Source organism: Mchenga conophoros, linkage group LG15 (assembly GCF_057382185.1).
Source record: "Mchenga conophoros isolate Kocher_MC1m ecotype Shallow Benthic linkage group LG15, M_conophoros_male_GT1.1, whole genome shotgun sequence".
Taxonomy (NCBI): domain Eukaryota; kingdom Metazoa; phylum Chordata; class Actinopteri; order Cichliformes; family Cichlidae; genus Mchenga; species Mchenga conophoros.
Window position 1 is genome coordinate 30,299,258 of NC_140540.1, and position 25,862 is coordinate 30,325,119.

Here is a 25,862-nt window from a genome sequence, read left to right on the forward strand (position 1 = left end):
ACGGGGCTTGACGAATGAAAGGTCTATGCAGAGAGCAGTTTGTCACACTCCACTTAAGCACTGAGTCAAAAGCTGCCGAAACCATGCTCACACATCACAAGCTATTACAATCCATTTGGGAGGGGTGAGGAGGAGGAAGAGGGCAGTGTGAGGCACCTGTAATAAGCTATCAGTTATTTCTATCTGAACACCCGTTACAAATGACTTTGGCTGATCACTACAGCCAGTAGTGACTTTGAAAACATCCAGGGTTGTAATTTGGCAATTAACAACACTCTCAGAATTACAAAAGAGGCGAGGTTATTTTGTTCAGAAACACTCCAAACTGTGTGTTTACAAAAACTTCCAGAGAACAGAAAACAGCAGCAAAACCCAGCACTGAACAGCGTAGGCAACAACAACAGATACGCCTTTAAACAACAGTCATATCAGCATAAAGGAGGAGGAGGGGTGGAGGTGGGTTGCCAAGAGGCTTATAGATGTGCAGCAAGTGTGGAAACCTTGTTTAGGGCACCTGTTCTGGTCATTTCCATCGCCGCAGTTTTATATTTAGACTCCAGTTAATTAGCTTTGAATGACTGGCAGTTCAGCTTTTTCCCATGTATTTATCTTAAACTGCGTCTTGGTGCAGTACCCGATTATGCTTCACTGTTTCACAAATTGAAAGATTAAACAGCAGGTGGGTGGGACTGCTGTTCTCAAAGCTGTGGCTGCATGCCTGAGATGACCATAGTAGGGATATCCCTCTCTATAATATCACAGCCAGAAGTAGAGAAGACATGAATAAATTTTTTTTATTTTAAAAAAACAACAACTCTGAAGCCTGAGCTTTTGGCTCACATGGATAACCTGTACACATGCTGAAACTTCAGCCAACTTAATATGAGCATCCACCATGCCAACAATGGACAAAAAAATATGGAAAAGCATAATGTGCCTTTTAAGACTTTAGTTGTATAGAACCTTTAGTAATACTGGGATCCAGGGAAACGGGAAAAGGTGAAAAGAGGAGCAGTGTAAGCTCTGAAAAAGAAAGAAATGCTGCAAATAGCTCTACTAATAGAAAGAGAGAAGGAGAAGAAAGAGATGAAGTGAGCAGCACATCTCGTCTCCCCCGAGGCCTGATGCCATTTCAGGTTGTGTCACCGCAGGAGGCTGCCGAGTACAGGTGGCTCAAATGCCACAGACAAACATACACACAGCTCATAAACCGCAAGCTACGTCCCACACAGTTATTTCAAAAGCTAAATAAAACAGCGACGTGCACACATTGTACTGTATACACTGAAAAGAACAATGCTAACAGATTGTATACCACAAAACTCCCAAACTATAGCTACACCACAACGGCTTCCACAGTGTCAGTTTCACAAAGTCTTACATTTAATACAAGAAGAGTGAGTAATGAAGACAAATATTTAGCAGTCATCAACAGAGCCCAGCTGATGCAGGATTTCTAAGGCTGACAGAGATACCAGTATTTGGAGATGTCAAAATACCGGTTATACCAGCTGATGTAACCAGGCACACAACACAAAGAGATTTGCCCAACATTTGTTAGCTGTAGTTCGTCTGGGATAATATGAGATTTTCAATGTTTAAAAATAAACTTGTGTTACTGATACAACAAGTCGTGGATTACTCATTTACTGCTCGGATCAGCTGGTTGTTGTAGCGATGTTTGAAATACCACCGGATGCCCTCTAGTGGATAAACTATTCAACATTAACTACGACAAAATCGTTGAACTGCTTTTGCCCAGTCTCATTTTCCTTTTTAAAAATTTTCTGTCATAAGCATTTTACATAAGCAGGGTGTTTTTTATGACTGTGCGGGTTTGTTCCTGGAGAGCTTAAATTACAATGCATCAATTATACATGTGTGAAAGGCAACGTAATTCATGCACAAGTAGTATAACCAGAATGACTACTAAGCTGTCTGTGTCCACAACAGAGTACAAGTCAAGTTTCAGTCACACCAGCTTTACACATTGTAGAGACACCTGTGAGTCGAGGCACAGGTCACAGTGACACATTTTAACAGAGCAGCTAGTGTTTCCTCAGAGCAGAGTAACGATGAGTCAGGGGTGGATAAATGGCAGTAGAAAATGAAATTAAGAATTAAGACCTCTATTGTTTGCAAATGTCCAGTATTAAATCCCCCAAAGCTGCATGATTTACCTTGGCTTTTTCAAAGAAATAGAACAAAACAAAAAAACAAAAAAAAAAAACAAAAGTATAAAATCAGTCAAATCACAGAATTAGATGGTACTTTTACTTATTTCTAATCATTAACTATACTCTGGAGAGAAGTCCTCCTCCCTTTGATGTTAGAAATTAATATTTAGAGGTTGTGACAGGATCCAGCAATGATTCCAGAAAATGTATTTGTTGAAAGTAACATGAGTTAAAGTAACATGAGAAAGTAACATGTTAAAGTAACATGTTAATGTAAGTTAAAGTTACAAGTTAACAAGTTAAACAAGTTAACAAGTTAAACAAGTTAAAGTAACATGAGTTAAGCCCATCTTCAATATGGACAAATAAAGCAGGGTTTTCATCAAATATGAGTATTTACTTTCTACTTCTAATTTAAATGAATCCAATCTGGAGATCACATGATCAAACGTACAGTATCAATCGTAGCGGTTCTCCTGCTGGTGCTGAAACAGCCCTCCTCTCTATTTACACTCAACAAACAGCCTCCTCTTCCTAATGTGGGTGTGTGTCCGTGTGTTACTGAGGGACGAGGATGACATCATCAGGCTGGTCAGCAGTACTTTTTGCCTCAGCAGGCAAGAGAGGGGGAAAAAAAAAAAAAAAAAAAAAAAACAACTATAGCTGACTAAGAGGAGAGGAGCGTGAGGAAGAAAGGGAGCTTTAATTTTTTTGTCTATCTATCTCTCTCTCCAGTTATACTGCAATAGGTATAGGCTGATGGGGGATTCCCATGATGCACTAAGTGTTTCTTCTTCGCTCACTATGTGTTAATAGACCTCTTAATAACATACTTGTTATTAATCTCTGGCTCTCTTCCACAGGATGTCTTTTGTCCCATCTTCCTTTTCTCTCCCCAATTGGTTGCTGCAGATGGCTGCCCCTCACCGATCCTGGTTCTGCTAGAGGTTTTTTTCCTGTTAAAAGGGAGTTTTTCCTTCCCACTGTCGCCAAAGGGATGTCATATGATTGTTGGGTTTTTCTCTGTATGTATTATTGTAGGGTCCTTACAAGATAAAGCACCTTGAGGTGACCGTTGTTGGGATTTGGTGCTGTATAAATAAAATTGAATTGAATAGAATTTTCTGAAACTGTCATATGTAGGAGTATTATAGGAGTATTGGAGAGATTTCGTTCATAGCAGACTGCCATGTTCAAAATAGTTCAATTGGTGACTAAAGCTCCTAGAAGAAGTCAGTTTTGGGATTACCGAGAGATCAAGGCAGGACATTTGAGACTGAAAATTTTGGACAGTAAAGCTTCAAATTAACCATAACACAACAACATTTTATGGATCATTCTACAGCCCCAGTCTCCCAGTTCACATCAGGAATTTTCTTATGAAGTCGTGAACACTTGCTTTAACTTAATGGAGTCACACCTAAACTCCAAATGCTTTTAGTGAGGTATGACTGGCCTTCTGAGCCTAATACCTACATTTGTATGATTCGCTGTATGTGTAGTCTGAATGGGACTTGTTATAGTGCACAGGACAAGGCTTACAGTGAGTTGTATGTGAAGCTGAACACTAAGGAAGGAGAAAAGGATTTGGAGTAAGGGGATAGGGAGAGAGATCGAGCTGGAAAGGATGTACAGCAGATTAAGGTTAGTGATGGAGATGTACTAACAAGTGAAGACAGTGTGCTGAGAAGCACATAAGAAAAGGAATGTCGGTAAAAAAAAAAAAAAAAAAAAAAAAAAAAAAAAAAAAGTGGTGATGAGGATGATGAGTGGAAGCAGGTGGTACAGACAACATACCTGTGGAGGTACAGAGGTGTGTATGAGAGAGGGCAATAGATTGTTTAACACAGTCTTGTAGAGTGGGAAGATGCATGGCCTTCTCTATAGTGTGTTGTATCAGAAGTGCTGTAGTAATTACAGATGGATAAAAGTGATTCACTACACAATGAAAGGGAGTAAAGAGAGGAACTGTGGATGAGTCAGAAGTGGCAGAAAACTATGTGCAGGTGGTGCAGGGCATGTATGATGACAGAAGACGATGTCTACAGCAGGAGTGACAGATGGTTTCAAGGTGGGGGTGAGATTACATCAGGAATCAACAGCTTCTGGTGATGGACAGCAAAACAGATAAAGTCAGACAGGAGTCTACATGGAATATTATGTTCACGACAACGCTGCTCTGTAGACAGAGTAGGGAGCAGGTGGAAGAGAGCCTGGAGAGGTGGAGGTATGCTCTGGAGAGAAGAGGAATGAAAGTCAGTGGAAGCACGACAGAATACATATATGTAAATGAGAGGGAGACCGGTGCAACAGCGACAAAACAGAAGTAGAGTTAGTTTATGGTAGTGAGACCTTGTATAATGTGGAAAAGATGGCACTAACAAAAAGACAAGAGAAGCTGAAGGTGACAGAGTGGAAGATTTTCTTTAGGAGAGAGCAGGATGGAAAATTAGAAAATAGATTTGAAATGAGTGTATCATAATGACAGCTAAGGCTGAACGCTCTGGAAACAAAGTGAGAGAGGCAGGGACGGCTTGAGGGACAGACACCCCCGTTATACTTCATGAAAAAGTTTAAATAAAAGGAGCATTTGGTACGGCTTGGAAACAAATCACTGAAGTTAAGAACTTTAGCTGAAAGCAACAAAATTTAAACTTTGACGATTACATGAAGTTGATCAAATATTTTATTACTGTTGGTTTTGTTTTTCCAAGAAAATCTCTAACATGAACTACTAAGTTTAGTTGACTTGGTGTGTGGGACAATCAAAGTGTCACGGTAACTCTGAGTACACACTGTCAAAGAAAATTAAAAATTACATGGCTGCTAGTCTCTGCTTGGCCAACAGTCTTTGTTTCTGTATTATGACAGACAAAGTTACAAACAATATTGTCATGAGTGACTGAGTCAGCTTTGTAAAGACTAGTGATTAGTAAAGAGGAAGATGAATTAATGTGGTACCAAACAGTTTCCCAGGAACATCAGGGAGTGTGACAGACTAGAGGGGCAGAAATATAGCAAGAGAAAAGACAAGAAAGCTGGATCATGGTGGAAACCTCTTGTGCTGAGCCAATCAAGCAGTTTCGTGTAATTTGGGAAAAGGACCCAAAACAAAAACAAAAAAGCCCCACACACCCTGCTGCTGAAACACAGACATGCATGTCTCTCAAGGGATATGAATGGCTAATAAGCTACAGATCAAGTGGCAGGCAGGTACGCTAAGACTGCTAAGGAGGTCTGTCCACAAGACAAACTAGTGATATCAGTGGTCCATTTAATCCCAGACAATATACGAGTATAGTCACGGTTCTCACAGCACACAGGGTGTGAGAACACTGCCGCAGTACACAGATAGCTTCGCATTACTGCACAGACGGCAAAACTGAGTGGAATACAGCTGAAGAAAAACCAGCCTTTGTCCTTGCATACCTCTCCCAGGATGTTTTCAGGTACACTGAAAGGCACATGGATCATTTTACATGAGTGGACCGAGGAGAAAAACCTGAAACCGACAGTGTTCAGCAGAAGGCGGATGCTGGGTGGGGACTTTTTTTCATTATTTTGGTATTCTCATCTGCACCTTGACCTTCTGCACCAACCTGTAGCACAAACCCCAGTTTTAGAAAAAAAAAGGATCAAAGTGCCTCACAAAGAAAACACTAATCGACTGAGTGTTTTACTCAAGAGATTCAGCATTCAGCAGTTTTGTACCATGTAAAAGTCCTCTGTTTGAATTCTGCTGTCATCCACTCTGACATATTGGACCCAAGCCTTCTCCAGCTAATGGCTATATGACATTCAAGCATATTACAAGCTGTTTAGCAATAGTTCAGTTCAGTTCATTTTTATTTCAAACATTTCAAACATGTGCCTTCACAATCATTACAAACTATTATTCCATTATTTGTTTGAAAAGGAGTAGGCAGAAGTATTTACTTATTTGTCCCTACCCCCTCAAGTTTTACCTCTCATTCATTTAATTGTTTTTTTTTTGTCTTAAATTAAACAAACAACATATGCAACAAAAATAAAACAAAACAAAACATACATAAATCAAAAACAATAGCAAAGGATAAAGAGAGTCACTGCAAACTTAGACACATAAGTAAGAATGCACCAGGCACACACGTCAGATTTTAGGCATAAGAGTTAAAAGGTATCAACATCAAAGGAAAAAGTAAATATCAAAAGACATTTTTATGATAAATAAATGCCATTTGTGAAGTTACTGAATAATCAAGGTTACACTACTGAACAAAATTATAATGACTATGATTTTTGGCTATAACCAAGTAGCAAATATATTCAACATGAATATCTGGAGTTTAACAGCAAAACTGTTTATTGGTCTGTGAAAATTCCAAGATAAAGCAGTTTGCTTTTGTTGCCTTCAGTGGTGATTTAGGTCTGAGGTTTGAAGTACAGACATAACAGAACAGCACGGTGCTGTGTGGGGTGGGAGCATAACTCTGTGTTGCTGTCATTTGACCTGCAATGCTTCTGATGTCCAGCCTGGACAATGATGTCATTGTTGCTGGGTGAACCATTCTAGAAAGAAAAAAAAAAGAAAAAAAAGAAAAATGGGGCAGCAGGTGATCTGCAGATGGATGCCAAGTCAAATTTGCAGTGTTGTGAATGTGGGGACATTGAACAAAATACCAGTTTAAAATCACTCATTTAGCTACATTACCTCCACTTATTACAGTGAAACACATTTTGGAAATCACTTTGATGCTGCCAAGCATCCAAATGAAAATGAAGGGAGACGTGCTCAGTGGAACAAAGGGTATAAAAATGATGTGGCGAGCAGATTCACAGGGCACAAATCAGCAGTCCTCACACTAACGAGACAGCAGATATTTGCCAAGAGGAGGTGAACTATCACCACAGAGATAAAATACCCCGAGTCACCATCACATACATTTTTAACAACAACCCAAGAAGGACAAGCCTGCAAAGAGGTTTTTAGAGTCCTTTAGGAAAAACAACGGCAGCTCTAGAAGCAGCAAAGGAGAAAAGTACCCTGTCACCACACGAAGAGATGAATCCTATCCTGTAACCGAGCTCCAAACTCCCTCTGATTGGACTCTGAGTTTAACAGCTACTGCAGTTCTATAAAAAGGAAAGCTCCTCAACTGGTGAGAGCAGCTTTTTTAGATGGGGGGGCTCCGAATAATGAATGAATTTGTGGATGCTGATAACAGCTGCAGTGAGCGTTTCAGCTGAACTTTGAGTGTCCATGGTAAATGGCAATGGTTCAGCCAGACAGGTAGACGGGCAGAGAGACTGAGCTCCACAATAATCACACTTCCCTGAGCCTATACTACAAATACTTGCCAACTCTGCTTTGGAGATGATAATACTGTAGGTAAAGACATAGAAAATGGTTAATATGGTTAACCCCGAAATCCTACATCGGCTCCATTGCTATGGCCGGCTGAAACTTACGAATCACGAGTCATCCTGGCGTTGGTAACCGCTCAATCTGGCACTTCCACCAACTGTACAAGAAAATCGGTCGCTGGGAAAGTTTGGTCTAGTGTCCACTTTCTCCACAGGCTAGCTGACTGAGCAGCTGCTTTGGCCTGGCTCCACGACTGACTTGACTCCACAAGGGAGAAAGTGAGAGTGTACGGGCATCCACCCAACCACAAGGCCTGCTGGAAGTAACCCCCTCCCCATTTCAGCCCATACACCCACCCGGACTCACTCACCTCACAGGAGCCTGGGCTAAAAGTGGAGCAGCTAGGTGGGGGCATGTAGGGAGTGTAATGAGTCAGGGGTTAAAGAATCTTTTTCTACAGTCCAAAAATAGATACTGTGACCTGCACACATCAGCTTAGCTCATGTGGGGGACTATCAATGGTCTCCCAATTCAAGGTTCAACTCCAAGACATGTTTTACCATCTATTACCAAAGAAGGAACCTGAAAACGAGCGTTAAAATCCTTATATAGGTTTTTAAAAACCCGGACAAAAAAAAATAAAATGTTTTTTGTCAAATGAAATTAATCCATTGGATTAGACTTTTTATTTATATTCTTAGGATATCCAGTCAGGTAGACGTTCTGCAAACAGAAGGACACAATCCACAATTATGTGCCGATATCTGAGAGTCTTTGGGAGTTTTCCCACTCTGCTTACAGTTTAAACAGTCTGATTGGAAAGTGAAAACAAAACAGAGACATTTGTGCCCTTCTACATCTCTTCAACAAGTTAGACCATCTGCTAAGGCCATTCCAGTCACAGAGCAGCTTATGTTTTAACGGCTTTATAATTACACAAAACCACAACAAAAAAGAAGGAAAAACAAACAAACAAAAAAACAAAAAAACACCACACTTGAGGTCTACAGAGGTGCTGCTGACATTCTGCCTCTGCTGCATCACAGAAACACACGACATAAAACTAGTTCTTCCTTCCCCTCAGAGTGAAACGATGCAGCAGGGATGTCTCCATTCAGCACACTGACATTGCACATTAGGGAAAGCACAGCTGCGACTGTTAATAGTAGTTTTCTCCCCTTCCTGCGTTTCATTAAGCCATGACAGAGCCAGCATGCTCAGGTTCATACTCAGGTTGCTGAAACTAAAGGGTTTTTTTTCCCTCCCCTCCCCCCTCTAATCATTTTTCACTGACAAAATACTGAACTCGGGGAAATACGCTCATAAAGCATTTCTAAATTAAAAACAGTCAACTGTCTTTTCCCCCAGGTAAACTCACAGGTAAACACTGCAGCAGTCATCACACAGTAGGTTTAATGCCTTAGATCATACATCTTAGATCATCTCTAGAGCATCTAAAGCCCCCTCTAACAATCAGACCACTAAAGACTGTGACTTGCTTCAAGTGCACAAATGTGAAAGTATACAGAAGTTTCACTTTTCCCATATTTCAAACTTTTCTATATACAAAGAGAGTTCTTGTACAGGGATCAGAGGGGCAGATCAATAGGATTTGACATAACCTAGATGGTTTGAAGGAAGTCTGAAGGATTGAATTGGAACCTTTCATCGATTCAACAATGCACATTTGAAACTCAATGCGAAAATCTCAGAGTTGCCTACATTAAAAAGTAAAGGCCTTCAAAGGCCATTTGCATGAAAGTATGTGAACATTCTCAGCCTTGAATTACTATACTCTGCTATTTAGGGGGCCTGATTGCACTGAAGTACAGGAATGATCTGAAAGCTACTAGATCAATGAAACTGCAGGAATAGAAGTCCTGTGTTTGACCTCCCACTGCCTGACAAAGCATACAGTCGGAGTGTTTCACTCTATAGTCCTCAAAGGAAAGGTTCTATGGACAATTCTCAAAGGTGCGTCAGGTCAATATTGAACCCATTTTTCAAAGAGTTTTGCAAAACTATTGATATTATTGACGCCCACAGATACCAAGTGAGCTGCAGTTGGCATTCAATTGCTAGTTTTAGCACGCAGATCATTAGTGTACTATTTTGGAGCTAGCATCGACAACTGGATTCTGCACTGTGTACTACATTGCATCTATTTTGTGCAACAACTTAGAGACCAGCTACATGTTGTATATCGGAATATCAAAATGACAATATAATTTGACTTGGGTGTGACACAGCAACCATGAACACACGAGTGGAAATTAGTCATCTAGCTTCCCAAATTCAAGCTAACATGACCCATTATATTAACCTGTGTATAATGTCACATTATACTGGTTTAAGACAACAACAGATCATTAGCTTAGGCTGTTTTGGATTCAATCTGAAACCCCGCTTTTTGTCATTTGCTGACATTTGTGAACTCCTACCATTCTGCTATTGTCAGATAACGTTCATTATTGTTGACACTACGAGCTGAAGTAAGAGTTGACAAAGATTATGTTTTTATGATACCGTATTTTCCGCACTATAAGGTGCACTTAAAATCCTTTAATTTTTACAAAAGTTGGGAGTGCACCTTATGTATGAATTCTGGTTGTGCTTACTGACCTCGAACTAATTTTATGTGGTATAGGCGCTCAAAAATCTGTCAAAAAACGTTTTAGTACGACTTTGGTGAGCTACGAAGTTGCACCGCTTGATGGATTGTCGGAGCTACCGCAGTCAAGAGCCTCGTGGAGTAATCTGGGTCCAAAACTCCATCTACTTCAAGTCCCAAAGCCAAACGAACACTGCGTCATCAGTGAGAGTTAAAAACAGTCTAAATTCTTTCATATTTAATAAAATGATCAGCGTTGCTGCTTTACCAGGTGTAAAAATTAAGTTTAACATCCAGTTTCATCTAGGAAGTTAGCTCACTAGTTTCCACCTAAACATGATATAGCATGTTCCGACTGAGCGATCTCTGAAAGAAATTACAGCTCTGCCATCACTTCCAACATAAATGAAGACAGAAAACTAAACGGCTCTGAATTTTTTAGGGTTATTGAAGTTGGACTAGCTGGTATATAATGATGTGCTGCGTGATTGCTAGCGACACAGCTATGTTAGCATAACATAAACACAGTGAAGATGGAGCATGAATGCTAACTTTTTTCACTGGATGAAAGTTATCGGGAGGTTTCCCGATGGTTATTGACAAATGCAATCGCATGGCAGGATGCTGTAAATGGACCAAACTTCAGTCAGGAGAACAACTGAAATAATCCATCCACAATACGAGGTTAGTCATAGGGCTTTTCAATATAACCATATCTATCAGATGACGATATGAAAATGTCTATCGTTTCATATTACACTCTCATTTGATTCGTGGCGTCGCAAAATAAACTTTTTATGGCAATAGTTTTTCATCGTTTTGATGGTCACTGTAGTGGCTATATTAATTTCTTAAAGTTCTCTCTTTCTCTTATATTTAAAATAACCACACTACGGATGGACAAGCGACTGTTTTTTATGCATTGTCGTTAGCAACAACGATGTGCGGATGTGTTAGTGATGTGCGGATCGATCCTGAAATATCGATTCCTCCCATATAGAGCTGGGCGATATGAGATTTTTTCATATCACGATATGTTTTTTTCATTTCAGGCGATAACGATATCTATCACGATATAAGCCAAATAACTATATTTGTAAGATTTAAATGTGCCGTTGCTCACAAGTAAAATGTGAAATAATCAGCAGCTTGTTTTTATTTAAATATTTATTTCCCATAATAAGTTCAACAGGGTAGATGTACTTAAGGAACATGAGACTTTTTCAGATAAATAAAGGCAAATATTGCAAACTACACAAAAGGCAGCCGCTAAAGCGTTTAAGTTTCAAAATAAGACAAACGAAACAGACTAAATTGTCAATTCCACTTAGAAACAAAATATAAATTCTAAAAATAAATCTTAGTTTGTTTTACAGAAGAACAGACAAAACTGACTAACTTTTGTCAATATCAAATAAACTGAGAACTAAAAGGAAATTCTCAATCTCTCCTTGTTGTATAGCTGAGCTTTTCAAACAGTTTTAACAGTTACTTTAGTCTGACAAAAGCCGAATGACGAATTAGCGCTTCCAGTCAGAGACTGAGGCTACGTCCACACGTACACGGGTATTTTTGAAAACGGAGATTTTCCGTTTTCGTTTTAAAAATAATCCCGTCCACACATAAAGGCAGAAATGAAGGAAAACGCTGCTATGAACATGCCAAAGCAGCAGGTGGCGCTAGATTCCTAACCGTGCCTAAATGTTGGCCAATCAGAAGTCTAGAAGCCTCGGTGGGAAAAAGTAAACAAAGCTGGGGCATAGAAGCAGAACCGAGTCGTAAGTGTGGAGGGACAGTAACTGTGTGTATATGTAAGCATTTAAACACTGCAGAGAGTAGAATTAACAGTAACAGTATTGTAGAAATTCATTTCACTGAAACAATAACATGGCGCAGTGTGACGCATGCACCAGTTTATTGTATTTCCAGACTTGCTTTCGGCACAATTTACAGTGCACGCTACTCTGTTTTTGTCAGACTTGAAATAGCCGAAATACCTTCACACTACGGAACTTCTATGGCTCTTCCGTTTGACAATCTCTCCGGCATTGGAACCATCATCTGTTTTCTCTTCGGTCACGCTCGGTTGATTTTTCTAGTCGGCACACTCATTTCCTCCATTACGCGCTGGCTCCATTACCCGCTGGCTGCTTCCCAAACAAACACACGTGCGGCTTGGCACTTGTGCTGTACATAACAAGTCACGCGACGTGACGCTGCGGCCGTGACGCTGCGGCTCTGCGCTACTTAATTTGGATTGGCTGACCTTGGACAAGAGCGGCGAGGTCTATCGCGATAGCTTAATTTCTCTATCGAGTAAAAGTTATATCGCGATACATATCGTTATCGTTCTATCGCCCAGCTCTACTCCCATACCAATCATTTATGTTCTAGAATACATTCTCACATTAAAATATCGATATTTTAGTAATTTAGGTTAAATTTGTAGTTTATCATTAACAGGAACACAGTGAAAAGAAACCATAACATTCGGATTGTCTACATTCAAAGGAACTACTTCCTCTTCCGCCTTTCATAGTCATGTGCGAAATACGGCTGTCTGTCTCGCAGCCCCTTGGCGTGTGCACTCACAACAATGGCTGAGCGTAATTGGAGTCATGTGCGAACGTATTTTACCTCCACAAAAGCTGAAACGTGGTTTGCAATAGTGATGGGATTTATGGCTCCTTTCAGAGAACCGGCTCTTTCGGCTCGGCTCACTAAAAAGAGCCGCTCTTCAGGTTGTGTTGTTGCTTTAATGAAGTTATTATTAGCAATAATATAAAATTATGCACAAAAGGAAATACTAATGTTAAAAAAAAAATTTTTTAAAAAAAGGTTTTATTTATATATGTTTATATATAAATATATGCGGTGGCCCCTAGAGACAAAACACGTACAAACTCCAAAAAGCACGTACAAATTCCAAAACAGTTAACTTAATTTCCAAAACAGAGCTACCTAGATCACTTAAATTACACAATTGAAAGCATATGTGTATTGTTTGTGTATTTATACACAAGCACTCATATATATTCAAATAATTAAAAAAAAAAAAAAAAAAAAAAAGTTCATTTACCTGTTACTACCACACACCAAATCCGGTCGTTGGTACTTCCTGGCTTGTGTAGCCACTAGGTAACAAAAGCTCAACACTGCACCTAGCATTCTGGAGCACTTCGGTTGTCTTTTGTACGCGTTTTGGAGTTTGTACACGTTTTGGAGTTTGTACACGTTTTGTTTCTAGGGGCCAACGTAAATATACTTTTATTTATTCACTCCACATAAAATGTAATAAATAAATCATATAATACAAAAACCAACTATTCACATTTCAACTTTTAACTATTTAAATTTTCAGCTTTTCCCTTTTAAACAAATTTAAAGTGAAACAACACAAAACACTGCAAACCACAACACAAAAAATATAATTAATATAAATGAAAATATGAAAACAAAAAGAACATGCATATTCTCTGTCATATGGGTTTCTGAATCCTTTATGATCCTGCTCTGTTCCTGTGCTACTGCTAGTTTAACTACCGCCCCTCCCCCCTCTTCCCAGCTCAAAGCACAAGGCTCGCATGCGGAGTGAAGCGGGAAAAAAGTGCGAGAGAGGGTGAGAGAAAGGAAAAAACAAACAAACACAAAAACAAAAAACAAAACACGGCTCGCGATAAGGAGCCGGCTCACGTCGTTCACGTCAAAGATCCGGCTCCAAGAGCCATTTCGTTCGCGACTGACACATCACTAGTTCACGATACATGTGGCAAAAACGTGAGGTGTTGTGGCCACACTAGGGAGATAATTCAAAAGAGCTGTTGGGGGGGGGGGATAAATACATTTACAGTGTTTATTTATCGAATAAAATACGTTAAATGTCTGGAAACAGTGGGCGTGTCCAAATTCAGAGGCTGCTTCCACCTGAGGACCCGGCCTTCGCGGTCTAAAGAAAGCTGGGTAGTACGTCACGAGCTCCCTCGGTGGAGTGAAACTCTGCCGTCTGCTCCTTGCTATCTAAAATATAACCGGGCGCTGGCGTAAACTCTAGACTCTCTCACTTCTGTTTTCAGTTTTCTGTTTGGCGTTTATTCAGCTGTGTGAAAACCCGGAGGAACCCTCCTGAGGGATTAATAAAGTTAAATTTAATTTAATCAAATCTAATAACTTTAATCTCAGCCAAACTGATTTATTCACGAACAAATAAAACACTGAAAAAGCCAAACAATAACATTTTTAAGTTATCTAAGTGACTTATATATCATGTTTAACCCGAGTAGCGAAAGACCGCGGGGGTTTGAAGCCGATGTGTTGGTCGGTTCAGATATTTGAACACAGCTACATTCTTACCTGAAAATATGTTAAAAGTTTTTTTGCGACCCAGAAAGAGAAATAAGAGTAATATTAAAACTAAGTAGCTGCCGCCGTTGTTGGAGACTGGAATTGGCTGGGTTGCGCTATGAATTCTGCATATAGTTTTTCAATTTTGTTATCTGGGTGGAAAATCTGAAGAAATTCAGGAGAATGGTGGCTCCGGGAGATTTTCGGGAGGGGCACTGAAATTCGGTATTCTCCCTGAAAAATCGGGAGGGTTGGCATGTATGGTTGTGGCAACTAGAGATGGACCGATCCGATATTACGTATCGTATCGGTCCGATACTGACCCAAATTACTGGATCGGATATCGGCGAGGAATAAAAAATGTAATCCGATCCATTAAATATCAAAAAAAGCACCTCACAAAACTTGCTACATGGCGTAACTCGGCTCATAACCGTAGCACGTTGCAGCAGTATGCATCAGGTGATAGAGCGGCTGTGTGTAGCCTTGCTAGCAATCCGGCATTTCATCTCTGAGGAAGTTATCCCAGAGAGAAGTAAAGCGAGTGTGTAAGTTCATCTCTGAATGTTTGTAAAGCATTCCCATGTTAAGCTTAACAACCAATATATGGAGGGACTGCCCCTCTCTCTCTCCCTCCCTCTCCTGCTTCAATCATGAAACTGCTTAATGATCAGCTGATCGGCTTTTCTGTCGCAAGTCCGTCTCTCTTTGTTTTTGGCCCACTTTGCACCAGAAAGAGGAAACCAGCGGCTGAACAACAGCAGCATTATTAAGCTTGATAAGCCGTTGTTAGAATTTATTTATTATTACTTTCTACACCAGGATTCTTTTCTACGCAGCTGACGGCTGGTAACTGTGCAGGGGCGGATCTAGCAAAGTTTAGCCAGGGGGGCCGATAGGGCATTAACAGGGAAAAGGGGGCACAAAGACATACTTTTCTTTCTTATTCTCATTTAAAATGTCTGGCTTTTAATAAATAATTATCTGAATCTTACACCCAAAGTTTTAATCTGATGTAAAATATAGAAGTCCATTACTGTATATAGTAACTGTTAAGTCTAATATACCCTAGTAAGCAATAGTACTTTTTCCTTTGGGAAGGTACCATCTGTGAATTCTGCAATACTGTTGAAGAAAGATGTTGAATCTATTTAATTATTCTTGAAAAATAATTTATTTCTGTGCATTTTTTTTCCCCACACTGCAATCGAGCACCTTATTTCAAAACAAGGGGCCTCTGTATCATGGACACGGTGTGATTATGAAAAGTCTGACACAGACCAGAAAACTGTACTATGCAAATTATGCAGGAAACCGGTCCCCACCTCAGACTCAAAGAAAATGGCGGTCGTTACAACTTATGTCTAACTATGTATAGTTTCACGTATTGGTCAAAACACTGGTACACGACGCCCAGCTGAAAACTTTACGCAAGTTGAGTTGCCCAAGATTCACAGAATTTACAGAAAATGTAAAATTATTGTGATATCGTTGTCGGGACGATAAATGTCTTATATCGGGATATGAGATTTTTGTTCATATCACAGCTCTAGTTAGTCATTACTGTACTGCAACAACATGGGAATAGAGTAGCTACGAGAGAATTCAACATTAATGAATCAATGGTACGGAAGTGGAGGAAGCAAGAAGAATGAGTTGAGTAAAGTTTGATTTATCTGGGGCAATCGTGGCTCAAGAGTTGGGAGTTCGCCTTGTAATCGGAAGGTTGCCAGTTCGAGCCCCGGCTTGGACAGTCTTGGTCGTTGTGTCCTTGGGCGAGACACTTCACCCGTTTTGCCTACTGGTGGTGGTCAGAGGGCCCGGTGGCGCCAGTGTCCGGCAGCCTCGCCTCTGTCAGTGCGCCCCAGGGTGGCTGTGGCTACAATGTAGCTTGCCATCACCAGTGTGTGAATGGGTGGATGAGTGGATATGTAAAGCGCTTTGGGGTCCTCGGGGACTAGTAAAGCGCTTTACATAAATATAGACCATTTACCATTTATCTGCCCGTTTTGTTTTGCTTAATGCGCCTTATAATCCGGTGCACCTTATGTATGAAAACAGGCCCATTCATCGAAAGTGTGCCTTATGGTCCGAAAAATACGGTGTGTTGAATTGTTACAATCTGTTCTGGCAAATGGCATCTAATATAGAGCACAGAGCAAATTTAAGTGAATCACAAGTACATAGCATGGATGTAATAGGGAGAGGGAGCATGCAGGAGCTGTGAGCCTTTGTGTTCGTCTCCAGTAACATTCTGTTTATCATCAACGTATAGTGGATATACTAACCTTAGGAAGACAAACACAAGGATGAGTGAGATAAGTCTATCAGTGACTGATGGCCATGATCCTAATGGGGCTATGTAGGTCAGAAAACTTATAGAGAACACGCACGCTTCAAAAATCAGTTCAATCCAGTGTCTCTTCCACGCTCTTGCAAGTCAGTTATATTTGCTGCTGCGTCCCCCTGATACAGTACTTTAAGACAGCTGTTAAATAGCTTAGCTGTCTGCAGAATGCTCATCTGAGAGGAGGGGTGGATGGGGGTCGAGCTCACACAACCCAAATAGAAATAGCATCTTTTCATTGTGATGTAGTTGAACAAAAGTTTAAAAGAAATAATCCTTCTTAATCACTGCCAGTGCTGCTTTTGTCAACTGATACACAAAATCCTAAAATAAATGTAGTAGTTTGGCCTTCAAAAGAAAGTGTCATTTTATGGAATTCCAATGTTTAAATCTTAATCATCAGTGTCGTTAACAGCTTTCCCTATTGTTTTCTAGAGCAGTAGTCTCAGGATCCACTGGTCCATTGTTTGGTCTGTATGATGTTGTAAGTCATCTGTAATGTTATTTCTGGGAGCAGGAGGTACAGACTACCTGTAAAAACATTACACTTTTGTACCCTGCAGACTCAGTCTCAACTGTGACTGCTTTTACTGAGATTTGGCTTCAAACTAATTAGCAATATGTCAAATGAAATCTGCCAAAAAGTCAACTGTAAAACTGCAGCAGTTTGCAGCCCTACCATCTAACATGAATTAACATGTAAAAATAGTAAGCTAATGTGTGTTAGAAGTGTAATACTTTCAGTTTGTATCTATAAATGTGTTTTTTCTAATACTAGGTTTTATAAAAAGCACACTCACCGGCCACAGTTTCACCAGCTCCAGCGTCAGTAGCAGCATCTCGATCCAAACCAATGTGTGTGTAAAGATGCCTCGCTCATCTCAACACAAAAGGGTCTCAAGTGCATAAAAAGCGCATACATGTTCAGTCGAAACAAACTTTGAGGTTTGTATACAATACCTGGGCTGTTCATTGTAAAAACCTTGAAAAATATTTCCCAGGCAGTTATAATATAAACTGCTGTGATAAAGTATCACTTTAGAGTAGTGACACATGAAATGTATGTAGCTATATTGTAAGACTAATTCATGTCTAGTCAAAACGTCAAAAAACAACAACAACAACAACAGGTACCTTTAATAGTGTTTTGGCAATCAGATGCAAAGGTACTCCAAATGAAGTTTACTTACAAGTGCATTTTATGAGTAGAGATCCAAACTGCCAGTAACTTTTGAATATTTAAAAAAAAACAAAAAACAAACATAGTTAAACAAAGCAAAGACAGAGCAGACATAGTTAGGAAAGCAGAATTATCCATAGCAATAAACCTCCTTGACTGAACAGAGCCAATGTATCATTTATTTTAAAGTTTCCCACTGCCACATTTTCCCATCCTCTCTTTTAAACACATTCTCCTTTTGTTCATTCCTTTGCTCCATTTCTCGTTCAGTATCTCTTTTCCCAGTCTAAACTCTCTCGCTCCCCTCTCCATTCAGTCTCTCCTCTCTTCACCTCTCATGCTAATGGGCCATTGATGTGGTCTCTATGGTGATGTACTTTTCATTCCCTTGGAGAGGAAAGGGCCGATGAACTAGAGGATTAGAGCCAACTAAGCAACCGGTCAGCGTCTGAGTGTGTGAGCTCAAGATCGTGTAGGAGAAATTACAGCCGTTTCCATTTAAAGCTGCGTGTACAAGAGACACCTTTCATTTCCACTTATGTTTATCTAAATGCAAGTGTATATAATTGAAGTCTTATATCCCTTTGACTCATTTTTTATAAATACTGGCTATTTTTAACAATCAATAGCACGCAATGCTTTGGTCATCATCTTAAACACAAGCAAACCTCAATAAATATAGCTCAAATGGTTACATTGGTCAGAGGTAGCGTTATGCTGAAACTTCAGGGCATTTATTTGACTTGCTGGCTTGACAACAGGAACTAATCCCAAACTGCTTCCTCTTTAGGTATGAATTTAATAAAATTCTATTAACTCGGGACGCAACAAAAATAATTATACTATCACCATCTATCCCAATAGAAGAAGGGGTATGGGGCACACTATGAATACTATAGGGTGCATGGGGTTTGCCCAACTAGTTTACATGTTTGTGGACATTGACAGATCATTTGACCGCATCCTCCTGGGGTTAGGTGGTGGGGGGTGCTTTAGTATTGGGTATCAGGCCTGTTGCTAGGGCAATTTGGTACCTATACAGCCAGAGGGATAGCATGGGGCAATCAAGTGTCCAACACATTTCTCTCACTGCCCACTTATGGCAGTGAATCAGTTTTACTAGCCCTTGGTGGTGAATGTGAGAAGACAAAGACCAGGATTTTTACTAGTAAAGGTTTTAATCATGATTACAATAATGTAAACTGTTGTTGTGAATGCTAAAGAAAATGTTTCTTTCATCTGAGCTCTACAACTCTGTAATGGGACCCCTCTGTGCTGTGGCTACATTTTAACTACAACAGCATCTTTATCGCTTTTGTTGAAAATAGACACCAACTGCGTTTGATAGTACCATCATCACCAGTCCAAACCATCAGCAGCTGGCTAATTAATTTTTACTGTCCCCCAGCCACAAGATCATTGATTACAGTGGCTGCCCTTTGCAAGTCATTTTGTTTTTAGCTTTTAAGAACATAGTTCCAGGTTAAGGAGGAGTTAAACTCCTCTACTTAAGGTAGTAAGTATCTCGGGGTCTCGATCAACAAAGAGGGGAGAGTAGAGCAAGAGATTGGCATATGGATCGGGTGCAGCATCTGCTGTGAATAATATTGCAGTGTGTTGTGCTGAACAGAAAGCTAAGCTTGGGTAGTGATCAGAGAATAAGGATACAGCTACAATTAGTGGAAATGAGCATGCCTGGGTTCAGCCTTACAGACAGGATGAGGATAAGATGTTCAGTCATCCAAACTGAAGAGTAATGATACATCTCAAAATTGCATATTTCCACACTTTTTGTGCACAAGTGCCTTCACATCATTAAATACAACTACATGAACTGTTTTGTGAGTATATCGTGGCCCCCAAAAGTTTCAGCTAGTAACAGATGGATACATTGTAAACGCAGAAAGGCTAGGACTAACTGCCTAGACATTGCGACATTTTTTCAAATCAATGCTACTTGTGTTTTGGCTTTGCTCAGTGTTTGTGCTTTCACAAACTGAGGTAGCTAACAATCACAGACAAATTTTGCAGTCACCCTTTCGAATAAGTCCAAAAAAGTTGATTTCCTTCATCTGGATGTAACGCTAGAAATTTTGTGATTTCATTATCTGGATGATTAAGCATGCATCAACACATTTCAAATAAGGGTAAAACTTGCTATGAGCGACTGGACACTGTGTTGAAATTTGTGGAATACTCAAGAACTAAAGAAGCTAAACTACTGTTCAGTTTAGCTGGGTTAGCCTGAAACTAAGGCTTTTAAAAGCAATAAGAAAGCAACAGCATTATTAAACTTTGTTAACGCCGATTGATCAGGCTAGTTTAAAAAAAAAAAAAAAAAAAAAAAAAAAAAAAAATCTGGTTGTTAAACATTTGTCACCCTTTAACTTTTGGTATAGATATAATTGTTACAACTACTATGAAGTACAACACACACACACACACACAAGTTATTACACCCAATTCAGAATAATAAGGTGTGAGCACACTGACAACCAAACTGTAAGCATGCATGTGGGTGAGTGTGTACATGAAAAAGCAAAAATCTTGATCATCACAGCATCACACTGCTGACTTGGCAAAGCAGCAAATGTTTGCTGTGTTTGGTAGCAACACTCTGTTGCTACTGTAAGCACCATGAGTCCCATCTATCAAACTGTAAGTGTGGTTACATGTGGACACAAAAGAACACAGAGTGGGTAAAAGACTAATGGTAAGAGACAAACATTTCCTCTCCACAACAGGGGCAATAATTAATTTTTCCATGATGTGAAAGGACTCCAATTCCATCTGGAAGCTAAACATGAAAGAAATGCTAAATCATATTACTTGGAGGGTTTGGCACAAACTTTATGACCCAAAGCGGATCCTTGCAGACAGAGCTGCAGAAACCAGAGTCTGACCCAACGGGTCCTCAGCTGTTGACACAACAACACTCAATGATAGAAATGGTGTAGAGACAAAGGAAAAGGCTGCGTTAGTCTGGCAAGGAGTAAGAAATGTGCAGAAAGCCTGCCTTCGTTTCCTCAGCCTTCTATGATCATCCTTTACCACTTTTTTGAGCATGTGTGCTTTGTTCACTCACAACCATCAAGCTACAGATTTTAACCAGAGGAAAAGTGGTAATGTTGTAATTGCATTAATATACAGTCAGTAAGTTAATGTTTTGCTCACCAAGGTTTTAGGCAGTAAAGTTTAAGACTTAAAAAAAAAAAGGAAAAGAAAAATTACCAAATCCATTCCTAATATCAATTTTAAGCTGTTTCGATTTGTGTATTTAACAGTGAATCAAAAAAAAAAAAGTGAATGCAAAATGTGCATTTTAGCCTCTTTCAGCTCTTTGTGCGGGTTTCAACTCTTTCGCCCCCGATTCGCAGCAAACTGTTTCAGTAAGACATTTTAAACAGACCACTGGATTCTGCCAACCCAGCATAGTTAGGAAGCAGGCTTCCGAACACAGTGAAGCTCTTAGCAGCTACAGAGCAAGATCTCTCCCTCAGGAGCTGGTGGAGAACAAGAAAATAGTTGGAGGGAGTGAATTTTGCACCTACAGTAAAAGGTAAACTAATTGCATGCTTAAATCTTGTCGTGCTGATGACATTAAGCAGTTTTACTAATCGAACTGCATTAGTGCTTCTAAAAAATAAAATAAAAAACATTATTTGCATATTACACACACCATCTTCCTCTTCTCAGTCATGCTCATTAGAGTCTGAAACAAAGTCATCTCAGGCTGTACTCACAAATAAACTTCAAGATAAAATGAGCCTTTGTCATTTTCTACTTGAAGTAATCCACAGCATGAACTCTCCCATTTCACAAGAGCCGAGAAAAGGAAAAATGTTAACACAATGTCAGCATGCAGACTGGAGCAGGCAGGGATTCAAACCAGCAACCTTCCGGTAGTCAACCTGTTTTACCTCAGCCACCCCGTGGCTCAGGGGTGCTGAATTCATCAGCTGAGGGCAGTATGCATATGACAGGCTGCACAGAAGAATTCTGTCTTTATCTTATTTGCATTCAGGAATGACCTCTTTATCCTCTCAGAGCAAATTCAACACCACACAGTAAGAACAGACACTTATGTCACATTGCTCAAAAAATAGATACACCACAGCCTGAGTTTCGGCTTCACTGAAGGAGGGGGATATACTGCAGGGATGCACCAACATACACACACACTCTTTGAAATCTCACCTCAAGCATCCTTTACCTAAATAAGTGTCCAGTATTCAAAGCTTTCTTCTTCGCCAGTTAAAAAGCAGAGAAAAAGTTTTTGTTCAAACTCAGCCTCCAGTTTGTGCCGAGCCTGTGGAATTCCACTTGCACAGGAGTCTGTTTGTGAGCCCTACTGGTGTATTTAGGACTTTCATGGAGCGTTTCCTTGCTGTGCCAGTGTGCGTGCAGTCTGTGTTTTGTTACGCAGCCTGCTGCCATTACAAGACTGTGACAGGCAGATGGCATCTGCAGACATAATGAGAAACAGAAATTCTAAACATACAATTGTAAGCTCCTAAACATGGAAGTGGAGACATCTTTGATGGGTTTGCAGCAACTCGGTGGTCAGATTCTAACAACAAAATGTTGTGAGCACTAAAACTGAACATAAAAGGGAAAAAAAAGCCACATTTTCTTCAAACCTGTATTCTTTCTAATGGTCAACAATGGGCTAGTCTGCTGGTGGCAGAGGTTGGAGTCCAGCAGTATGAAAATGGAGGAGAAAAATAGCCAAACCAATCTTGGTTTATAAGCTCAATGTCAACAAACTCTACTGCAAGTTTCACGTCTTGTTTAATACAGCACGGTGCTCATTTAGTTAATTACAGTTTCACTTATAGTACAACAGAAAAAGCATGGTATGCTATAGGCCATGCTTTGTCACAGCTTCTGGGTCAGATCCACTTCTTGAAAACATTACATCAATGGAGGATGAATGTAACAACCTCAAGCCTTCATGTCACAAAGCAGTAGGTGTATTCTCAGAGGCCATGTATGTTTTTACATATACAATCTATTGCTGATGTCTCTGCTAAATTTCACCTCACAGTTACCGATATAGTAGTTTGGAGCAAAGTGGTCGACTGTTTCTCTTTAGTTTCCCCCCCCCCCCTCCCCTCCTCACCCTCACACCAACTTTAATCTTTTCATTTCATGCTCTTACTCTGAAAGTTCAGTTACTGCACATCATCCTTCTGTCGAGTTCTTTCACTAGCGTCTGGCTCCGTCACGTTGTTGTTGTGGCGATTCTTTATATCATTCAGCTGCTTCTCAAGGATCTTGTACCCAGTGTACTCAAATATACTCAAAGTCCACCATTTCTAACTGCAGCTGGTGGCTGCGGTCCTTCTGAACTGGCGGGCTACTTTAGCCAGAACTTGCAGCAAAAACTGGTTCATGTGCCAACAAGCCAAGCCTACAGTGACTTCAGTCTCCACAATAAACAGAATCTGTGGGAAACCCCATCTTATTCATGCTTGCGTTGTTGTGGGTTCTTTAGGTTATTTGATGCCCTGAAGAACACAAAGAAGTAGTCATAATGTACTAATATACAAAGAATTTTGCTGAAGTAAGAGAGTTATTGACATTAACTTCATTTTTTTTTTTTTTTTTTTTTTTAAACTGTCCAACTACTTCGCATTCTACCATGATTCTTAGTACATCTCCAAAGTATCCTCATTGGCTGAATTTCCCCATTCCTTCTGAAGATCCACAAAAATGGGTACCAATTAGGGCTGGGCGATATGACCCAAAATTCATATCTCGATATTTTTTAGCTGGATGGCGATATAAGATATACATCTCGATATATCTTTTTTTAAAGCCATAAAGTAAGAACAAAAAGAGAGTTCTTAGTCAAAGCTGTGTCCCAGATGTCACACAGGCACTTTTATTAACATAGAGCAGATGTACATAAAATTTACTCAAAAATAAATTATGAGCATTTATTAAATAATAATGCTCCATAAATAAAAGAAAACAATGTTGTTTTTGTGCATAACAAAAAGCTCACAAATGTGCAGTCAAAATGTAAAGTAAAAGACGAGCACTATAACAAAGACAGATTTCACAGCTGCTCTGTTCCCAACTTGTACTGCGTGACTGACAGCCTGGAGTTTGTAATCCGCTTCGCAACCACGTCTCTTAACAGGTGCCATTTATGGTCCTTATACACAGTAAGGTAATATTACGTTGAAGCACAGTAGGTATCACTCCGCGAGGCTCAGCCGTAATGCTCCGACAATCCATCAAGCGGTGCAGCTCCGTAGCTTACCAAAGTCGTACTAAAACATTTTTTGACAGATTGCTGAGCGCCGTGTTCCACATAAAATCGGTTCGCGGCCATCAAGCACAACCAGAATTCATACATAAGGCGCGCTGTCAACTTTTGAGAAAATGAAAGGATTTTAGTCCGTGCAGCACCTCTGGGCTGCATGGCGTTAGCGTGGTTAGCTCGTTAGCGTGGTTAGCTAGCTAACACGTTGACGCCGTCCAGCCCCACGCACGGGGCGATGCGCAGTAACTCGTTAACGGAGATTTGCCGTGTCCATCTTGTCGCTTCCTGCAGGTGAAGCGATGGGGGAGGAGGGGGAGTTGTGTTCAGCGAAGGAGAGGCGAGGCCGAGTAACGTTGCGTAAAGACGAAAGTGGACGAAAGAAAGGCAAACTTGCGGCTCCGCAAGTATAATTATAACGTAACATAGACTATATCGATATAAAGGATATGGTCACATCTTATATCTCGTATAAAAATATATCGATATTTTTTAAAAACTCGATATATCGCCCAGCTCTAGTACCAATGTAGTCACATCATTACTTACAATTTCCTGGGGATTACAAGACAAAGCAGAACTGTTAAAGCTCTACTGATGTTAAAAGGACTGCATAAAGATCCATCCCAACCAGGGCCTTCACAGGTCACCAACTATATGTTATGAAAGAACCAATGCTGATCAGAGTCCAGAACTTTGGATCCAGACTTGTGCTGAAATATAGGGACAAAGATGGAGAGACTGATATGGAAAGCAGAGAGGTTTTTAATCAGCTGAATGATGGTGGAGAGGCAAAGAGGAATCCATCCTGCAGAGAGGAAGAGAAGCTGTGTCACCACTTACACATTAATGCTTTTAGCTGCTAGCAGTGTTTAAAACTGCAATGCAGGCTTCCATTAATTATTGTGTTTGTCCTTTTATTAGAGTTGGCTTTAATTTCATCCTCACTTTGCAACTTTAAAAACTCCAGCAACAGCAATTATTAATTAATGCAACAGTTCAAAAGAATTAGATTGTGCACTTTTAACAGGGGGTCGATGTGTTCTTGGTTTTATTAAGGTGCTTGGCTGCTGTGAAAAGCCCTCAGGGAAATAGCCATAATTCTATAGAAATAATTGTTTAAATTGAAGGAAAAATAAGAAAAAAAACCAACTTCCATGTTCCTTCATGAAGCCTTAAGCAGCTCATCTAAAGATTCATGAGACACACATTATATTTCCCTCTGCTACCCTTTAGCGAGCCAGTGAATCCCATGATGCAAAAGCACAATGGTGACTAAGTGCAACGTGATATAGCACCTAGCTACAGATTACACACCAAAAAAAACCAAAAAAAACCAAACAAACAAACACTTGGGCAAATCTCATGACTCACTGTCACATAATCCTTATTGAAGGAAGCAGTAATAAATAACAGAACAGTCAGTAAGGACTTGCTGTGAAAGAAAATGAAGGAAACCTCAGTACCTTATTTTGGCAGAAGTCTCAGATGCAGACCACCATAAGAATCCTAATCAACTGGACCACAAGCTTTCAGTGCTGCTCCAAGTGCCACTTGGGGCTTTGGTAGTAATCACAGACTCAAACAATCA

The 25,862-nt window shown here is 40.0% G+C and overlaps 1 protein-coding gene across 2 annotated transcripts in view; it reads right to left on the reverse strand.

The window, feature by feature from the left end:
- enah (ENAH actin regulator) overlaps positions 1 to 25,862 on the reverse strand; it is a 144,709-nt gene that overhangs the window by 88,603 nt on the left and 30,244 nt on the right. The window contains exon 1 of one of the 2 annotated variants that reach the window (XM_085248257.1): positions 7,626 to 7,854. The exons of the other annotated variant lie outside the window; for it this stretch is intronic. Within the exon in view, the coding sequence (XP_085104383.1) occupies positions 7,626 to 7,639 (14 nt within the window). The 5' untranslated portion in view covers positions 7,640 to 7,854. Of the gene's footprint in view, positions 1 to 7,625; positions 7,855 to 25,862 lie in introns of those variants that run through there. 2 annotated transcript variants of the gene reach the window in all.